Consider the following 8449-nt stretch of genomic DNA (forward strand, 5'->3'; position numbering starts at 1 on the left):
TAACCACTTGAGGGCCGCGGTGTTTAGACCCCCTTCTTGTCCAGGCCATTTTTCAGTATTCAGCGCTGCGGTACTCTGACTGACGTTTATTCCGTCATGCAACCCTGTACTGAAACTAATTTTATACCATTTTTTGGGGGACAGATAGAGCTTTCTTTTAGTGGTATTTAATCACCACTGGTTTTATTTTTTACTATATTAAGGAAAAATTATTGAAAATGTGGGGGAAAAAAAATTGTTTTTTTTCATTATATTAGGAAACAATGATTATTACCCATATTTTTGGTAAAATATAAAAGACGGGGTCACGTCGTGTAAATAGACACCAAACACCTCATGGTTTAAAATTGCGCGACCCGCGAAATCGCAAAGCATTACATACATTTTGAGAAAATTTCTGCCGGCTGACATCATTTTTATATGTGACATTATTTAACTTGAATAATGTTATGTGCTGAAGGCATTTGAATAGTGATAACAAGATCCCATCATTTCTATATTGCTGTAGGAAATGTTATTATGGTCATTCTATAAAACTTGAATAAAGGGAATGGGGAATTGTTGCTTTTAGTGGCACTTGCTTTCATTGATTTGTACCTTGTTTATAATTATGCAATTATTTATGATTCTGTGCTTTTTGTTATTTGTAGGCATCCAACATAAGTTGTTTGGACTATTTAAAAGTGCCTTGGGTTAGAAATGGCGGAAGATGCAGTACTGAGCATTGAATCCCCTGTATGCAGTACAGTTCTCCAAATGACAGTCGGTCATCGTGACTCTTCTTGTGACATTGCTAGTGGTGACTCCTGCTTGCTTGTAAATAACCAGGATTTAAGTTGCCAGGAGCTGCCATTAGAACAGCCAAGCAATGCTCTTTATAATGTAGACCTGGAGGAAGTATTCAGAGATTCATGTAATACAGATGAAACAAAAGGGTACTTATCGGATGAAGAAGCAGCCATTCAGGGACTGTCTGCCCTTCCTGTGGAAAGCAATATATCCAAAAGAGCCCTTTGTACAAGATGCAGGTAAGATCTCCTACCCCGTCTTCTTTTCAGCTCGTGATCTCTATTCATGCTATTGATCTAGAGGGGAGTAAGACTGTAGAAATTAAAGCGAACCTGTCTCCTTAACATAAAGTACAAACTAACATAAATGGGTAACAGAAGGCACAGCACTCATGGTGTGCAGGGGAGAATTCTAATACAGTATTGCTCTGCTTTGACACCTTCTGTCTGCTAGTTTGCAATGTATGTTATAAAAGGAAGGCCCGAAGCGAGAAAAAAATAAATAAGTGCAGGGCATACATGACAAGGTGTATAGGGGAGACAAGCTAAAAGGGGTTAACGAGGGTTCGGTCTTGGGGACATGGTCACTTACCTGATTGGACAGGTCGAAAGTTGAGGTGGGGCTTGAACGGTGGTCTGAGGAGGAGGGTCTTCTCGGCAGCAGTTGGAGATTGTCTGAGGTAGAGTGAACTTCCCTCCCGCCCGCCCAAGGATTTTTGGCTAGTCTGGGTAGTTATGCGGTTGGGGTCTTTGGAGGCCATCAAATAATAGGTGCTGGTGGTGAAGGTTTGGGGACATGTCAGTACATTGGTGCAGGGGGATAGAAATATCCGGTTATTCAGCGGCTCCTTAGGGGGTGAGCGCTACACATGACAAGGTGTATAGGGGAGACAAGCTAAAAGGGTTAACGAGGGTCCGGTCTTGGGGACAAGGTGAGGTGGGGCTTGAACGGTGGTCTGAGGAGGAGGGTCTTCTCGGCAGCAGTTGGAGATTGTCTGAGGTAGAGTGAACTTCCCTCCCGCCCGCCCAAGGATTTTTGGCTAGTCTGGGTAGTTATGCGGTTGGGGTCTTTGGAGGCCATCAAATAATAGGTGCTGGTGGTGAAGGTTTGGGGACCTGTCCTGGTATGGTCCCTCTATCCATCTATTGATATTTGGAGTGTATGCGGTCAGTTGGTGGTTGTCCCCGAGGCGGTGTGTTGCGGCTGGGGGGCCTAACAGGTTGTAGTACTGCCGCAAGTAACGGATCAAATGTGAGGCCTTCAAAGACCTGCAACTTTGTTCAGGTAATTCTGATAATTGTTTATATAGGATGTTTTATATATCAAAGTTGTTAATAAACGGCTGCTAAGGCCATTTTATAACAATCTGGAGTGTGGTCTAGTTATTACTTACAAGGACGGGTGGTGGGTGGTCTTGGGGGCTTGTAGTGAAAAAGAATGGGGACATCTATGCTACCTCAGTCATGACAGGTTCACGTTAGGCACTGTTCATGGCATAGACAAAATGTATGAAAAGGTAGGACACCGAATCTGCACAAATGTATTAAGGATTTCATATGGGGAATGGGGAGCAGGAGAGAGACTTGCCTTGTCTTGCTGTGTCTGTGTGTTTGTGGAGACACACACAGCTTACTAGCACACACAAGGGGTGGCTCTATAGGAACCTGTAAGTGGAAGGAGCCACCCTAATACAGGATACAGGGGCCAGTGCTCAGGGGACCAGCTGATTCTCCATGCAGATAAAACTTTTAGGATGGTTTCACACCTGGGCGTTTTTCAGCGCTGATCGATTGCTGAAAAACGCTCAGCAAGTGAAATCCCATACTTTCCTATGGGCATGGTTCCCACCTGGGCGTATTTCAGCGCATAGAAACACGCTGAAAAACAGCCTGCGCCCAAACAAGTGCAGGAGCTTCTTTTGGGGCATATTTCAGCGCATATCCATTGGTATTCCCGAGTGTGGCTCGGGGTTAACAAAGCGGTAGGTCTTACCTTGTCCGTGATCCCTGCTGTGTCCTCCGGCCGCTGCTGTCTTCCGGGTTCCGTCCCTTGCGATCGTCCGCGTCGCAGGGGGTCGGAACCGGCGGGAAGTTTGAAAGTTAAAAAAGATAGAGATAAAAAGGAAAAAAAATCATACCGCCAGGGAGGTATAACATCGAGCGTCGAATGGCGTTTCACTGAACTAAACGTGCTAAAAACAACGTGAAAAAACGCGCCTATAGTAACGCCCAGGTGTGAACCCAGCCTAAAACATCAAAAAGCAGCATCCATTGTAAGTTATTTAATCAGGATTTGAAATAACTTAACCGTTTGTCTTTAATATCAATTTAACATTATTTACACAATTAGTTGTGTAGCATTGTTAACAATTTTTTTTTAGCGAAAACTAAAGTTTGTTCAGAAGTTTGCCGTATGCTATAGATGGTATTCTGACATATAATTTGATGCCTTTTCATGCATCTCTGTGTTCTCAGCTGACCCCAGTGTCATGGTTCTTTTTAGGGCTTGTTCACACCAAGTGCGGAGCAGATGCAGAGCAGCTACAGAACGCATCATGAATGCATCCAGTGTATACTAATGGTATACCAATGGTATTGTGGGCTCTAGTTCACACTAGTGTTCAGTTCCAGTACATGTGGAAAAACTGCAGAATGCCTTTTTTTGTTTTGTTCCTGCTCTGGAACGCATGCAAACGCTCTGCAACGCACTGAAAGCCAATTTTAGGCTAAAAAAAAGGCCAGGAACAAGGTACAAACGTGCCGAAGCGCACTGCAATGCATATCATTGCATCTCATGTAGATCTGGTTCGGATTTGGTGTGAACAAGCCCTAAATAGAACCATGACACCGGGGTCAGCTGAGAGCACAGAGATGCATGTTATTTCTATGCAGAAAAAGCGTCAAATTATCGGGGCTTTACTTTCGCTAACAAAATTGTTATAACAATGCTACACAACTAATTGTGTAAATAAATAACTGTTGGCCAGGAAAATCTAGAAAGCAACAGAGATGTCTACTTCAGTGTGAAGGTGTCTGTAGACATTGCAGTTCTCGCCCAGATTGCTACAGTGCACATGGTTGACAATGTTCATCTGATTTCTGTGAGAACCCCGAGGGTTCATTCCCACCAAAATAGGACCAAACCCCCAATTTTGGCGGTAACATCACTCCTACTATTAAAAGAGATGTGTTTAAATGCATTTACATGCTTCTAAATGTGTTGTGGGGCAAAAATGCAGCCTGTTCTATTTTTCTCAAACTTCAGCTCCGTCCACAGGTTTGAAGTACACCATTGAAAACCCTCTATTTTTTGTGTATATGCGTTTTTAATGGGCTAAAAAAATGCATTGGATGGGTGTGGGCCCTTCATGTAAGGGATATGTAAGCTGCTTTCCACAACCAATTTTTTTTTAATGTTAGCTGCCCACAGCTCCCATACATGTATTCCAGCTTCAAGTCTTGGTGAGGCACTGACTTGGGACAAGTCATGCAGCTAATGAAGTTGGAACCTCTGTGCTGCACACTTATTCCAGAGTATTATTTCAATGATTTACCCAGTAGTAAATCTGCAGGATGATCATGACAATCCACCAACCAATATCTTTAAAATAGGGTCAGGAATGTCTGCAGAGTTATGGGTCCCATCACAGGCAACTTTGACCTGTGTAGTAATGACTTCTTTTGTATAATCTTATGAATATATACTTTTCATTTTCAACCCTAGATTGCAAGGCATAAATGTGTTTATCAGGATATTCATGTATTTATCAAGCTGCTCCTAGCACAGCAGAGGTTGTCTGAGGTCGATATGGCAGTTCATTTTCCTTTTCACACTCAGGACTGAGATATAATTAACTTTGAAATGACCTGGTGCCAGATATATGTGTATATATTAGAGCCTTGCCCTCCTGACACTATTGATTTTAGTGGTGGATGTCAGAAGTGATTATAATATCTACTGCTTATGGTAGCAATTGAGGAACATAATCTGGTTTTAAACGACACATACAATACACTGGAAGCCAGAAGATTATTGTGTGTATGGAGAGAAGTAATCTGTGTCATGATTATCTGAGCATGTCCATTATGTGAGATATTAGGATATCAATTCAGATATTTATTTTTGGTTTAAAGTACACTATCTACATTTTGTGTGTTGGGTATTTTGTTTTATCTGCAGAATAGGTGCTTGGTGAATAATAAAACAATGCTTTTGTGTTCAGAACACACTTAAAAAATCAACTGGTCAGCTTTGCAGAGATGGCTACCAGTTCTCTCAAGTGGCAATTTGTCAGATGGGCTGGAGGTGTAGTGTCTGGTATACGAGTGGCCGACAGAGAAGGCAACAAGCGTTTTTTTTCTTATGAGTTAAAAAATTCAAATTGTTTTCTGAGTGCCATCTTTGTTCATGAGTAGGGCTGCAACCAGCTAATCGATTTGTATGAGAATAGTTGCCAACTTTTCTCATTATCGATTAGTTGGTTGGATACACTGGAGTTGTTGGTTGGAGGGCACAGCAAGCAGTGGGCGGGTGCAATAGCCAGCCTGCTATTGGTTATTGTAATTGGAAATGGCCAATAGCAGACTGGCTATTGCACCCACACACTGCATTCTGTATTTACATTCAGCTGCCATCTGTGTAATCTTGCCACTGGCTGCTGTCATTCCTCGGCTGCAGCTATTCAAGCGCCATGTGCTTACAATACAATTATTACAAAATATAAAAGGTGGGAAAAAGTCAGTTTTGGTTTTGGCCTGACAAATTCTGCTCCTGGAGGTGCGTTGCAGTGCCATTCATTTCAATGGCACCCCAAACGCTCCTCCCACCCACAGTGTGATCGCCCGCACTGAAACACACAGTACCGCAATGCCGTGCTTTCCACTGCAGTGTGATTGCAAAAAATTGTGCGTGCAGTTTTATCCTGAAGTTAACTTTGTAACACTACCTTTGTGTATTTTATTTTAAATTAAGGATGGGATTTATTTAATTTTTTTGAATCCAATCAATCGAGGGGAAAAAAAAAAATCACCCAACTGATCGATTTATAAAAACCATTATTTGCAGCCCTTTTCATAAGTACCATGGCAGGCACGACCTGCTGTTGTTTTTGTCTTTTTTTCTTCCAGCAGTTTGGCAAATGGATCTGAAGATGTTAAATGCTTTATTTCTTTTTTTTTCATAGTAAAAATTAAAGTGTGTCTATACCCAAAACTTTGCTAGAGTTTGGAAAGGTCAGAAACCCTGTCATGTCTTACTGCTCTCCAGGGCTTCATTAGAGATCTTCCCTTACTTGCTGTTCTGGGGACAACCATTTACTAGGGAAGAGCTAAGAAAAATCCGCTACATGTAAATGGACAATAAAAAGCTGACAATGGTTCTCACATTCCTCTACTTACTTCTGTCTGAGAGATTTTCCCTCACTTCCTGTCCCAGGGACAACTTTTTACCAAACAGGAAGCAATGACCAGTTTCAATGGACCCTCTGACTGCAGTAAACCCTGACGCGGGAATTCCAACGTCATTCGTCCGTTGTCCGCAATATTCTTTGAGCTGCCTATCAAAACGCGTGTCTTCATGTGCACGCTTTTTCACGTGCAAAAACCCACACGTTGAACCCGCGCATGCAAATTCACAAAAATGATGCTGCCTTGGTGAACTGGTTCACTTGCCCCATGTGTGATAGAATCCAGTCACTCATGGGGCAAGTTTTTCAATACAAGTGTTTACTGTATTGAGTCTACTGATCAGGAGGTTTGATCACTGTAAATGTAATGATAAAATGTAAATAGGTGCTAATTATGATAATCATTAAGTGCCGATAGAAAGTCAACTTCAGCTTTCTACGAGCTTGGCAATGTATTTGCTGGGCAATAAATGTGTGTTTGTCAGATCATTCAAACAGACCTCTTTTGAGGTGTCTAATAATGGTTGGTGTAAGGCATGCACTGGTTTCAAATGTTACAGTGTTTTTGATCACTTTTGAATCCAGTTAGCTATTTACTAACCTAAGCACTGCTAATGTCGCCTACTGTCAAAAGCTACTTATATTTATATTGATTTACATTATGTTGAAAATACAGCGAGACCGAAAATAAATGTGATAGTGTCACACATCACTAATGCAATCACTGCATGCTGTGGAATGGAAAATGATTTATTGATCGGTGTCTTCTATTTTAAGGTGAATCCCTTCATGCTGCACAAAGGTTGCTAATGTTCACACTTAAATTATTATTTTGTATTTCATAACACACAAAGTAAGTTCTAATTTTACTACATTTGTGGGCTGACCTTACATGCATGTCCTGATATTTTAAACAAAGCAATATATAATGTATTGTTCTTAATCTGTAGCAACATCATCCTCACTCCAGTCAATTGTACAATAATATATTAACTTCTAAATTATACATTTATTTCCTCCTCCTCCTTTTTTTTTTTTTTCTTTTGTTTTATAACCTGCATACCCAGTGAACAAATTATTCTAAAGTTTCTAAATCTTCAATAAGTGTTTCATAAACATTTATCAACCGTGTGTAGCCCCTATATAGTATACATATATGTGCTATCACAGCGATTCTTGTTCCTAACTGTAAGGAGTTAACTTGGCCCTGTGTGTGATCTGAAGCAGAGATTTGTGGGGATTGCAGTGCAGAGCTGACACTGGGGATTGCTAATAGAGCTCTTGTGAACTACCACTCCCAGGATGCTGTGCGAGAGGAAGGAAGAGGGCTAGGTACTGCAGTGACTGAGCGTGCCCAGTCTGACTGGGGGATCTGGAGGAGACAGGCCGGTGTGCGGCACTGTGTGAATTAGCACTGCATGCAGCAAAGCTGTGTGATTCCCACTGACAGATTGGGGGACACAGAATCTGTACAGCAGCGCTCTGAAGGACGGATGTTCATCTGCTGAACCAGAGAGACTGTGTTCGAGCGCCTGAACCGAGGCCTAGTCGCATGGCTGAACCAGGCGCCGGAGTGACCCAGCCAGCCCAGCAGAGAGAGAGGGAGCCAGACGGAGCCAATTGAGAGGACTGCAAACATCCTGGATGGGTGAGGACCTTTTGTCGGGGACCCAGATGACTTCCCTCTATGTCGCCTGAACTGAAGAGAGAGAGAGAACTTCCCTCTATGTCGCCTGAACTGAAGAGAGAGAGAGAGAGAGAGAGAGAGAGAGGACGCCCAGTTCCTGCCAGCAGTCTTCATATGTTTCCAACTGACCTGAGGATTGGTGAGAGGCCTTTGGCCACGTTGACAACCTGTTTGCTGTTCATATCTGCACTACAGTAAGGGCCCCAACGCCGGCTAGCTTAGGACACCACTACTGGTCAGTAGTATAGGGAGGTTCAGACATTGTTAAAGGGAGACCTTAAAGGGACATACACCCCATTCAGGGGAAAGCCTTTAGAGACAATTGGCCTCACATACCTCAGTACTGACAGCAGATAGCTGCAGTTACTGGGTCGCAGAGTGCCTCAGCCTGTTGATACACATTATTGTTGGGGATTTCTGTCATTACTATTGTATCATAGTTGTTCATCTCTGATTTGTCAGTAAATCTGCTATAAAACTGTTCAAAGGTGTGTTGGTGTGCTGTGGATCCACGCTTTGGGCGATACATTGGTGTAGGGGGATAGAAATATCCGGTTATTCAGCGGCTC

General features: G+C 42.5%; 1 protein-coding gene across 1 annotated transcript in view; it reads left to right on the plus strand.

Moving 5' to 3' along the window:
• Window positions 1-699: 699 nt before the first annotated feature.
• DTWD2 (DTW domain containing 2) overlaps window positions 700-8449 on the plus strand; it is a 166844-nt gene continuing 159094 nt past the window's right edge. The window contains exon 1 of the mRNA XM_018557306.1: window positions 700-1028. Within this exon, the coding sequence (XP_018412808.1) occupies window positions 700-1028 (329 nt within the window). The remainder of the gene's footprint in view (window positions 1029-8449) is intronic.

This window comes from Nanorana parkeri, unplaced genomic scaffold (assembly GCF_000935625.1).
Source record: "Nanorana parkeri isolate BGI_ZX_2015 unplaced genomic scaffold, ASM93562v1 scaffold279, whole genome shotgun sequence".
Classification (NCBI taxonomy): Eukaryota; Metazoa; Chordata; class Amphibia; order Anura; family Dicroglossidae; genus Nanorana; species Nanorana parkeri.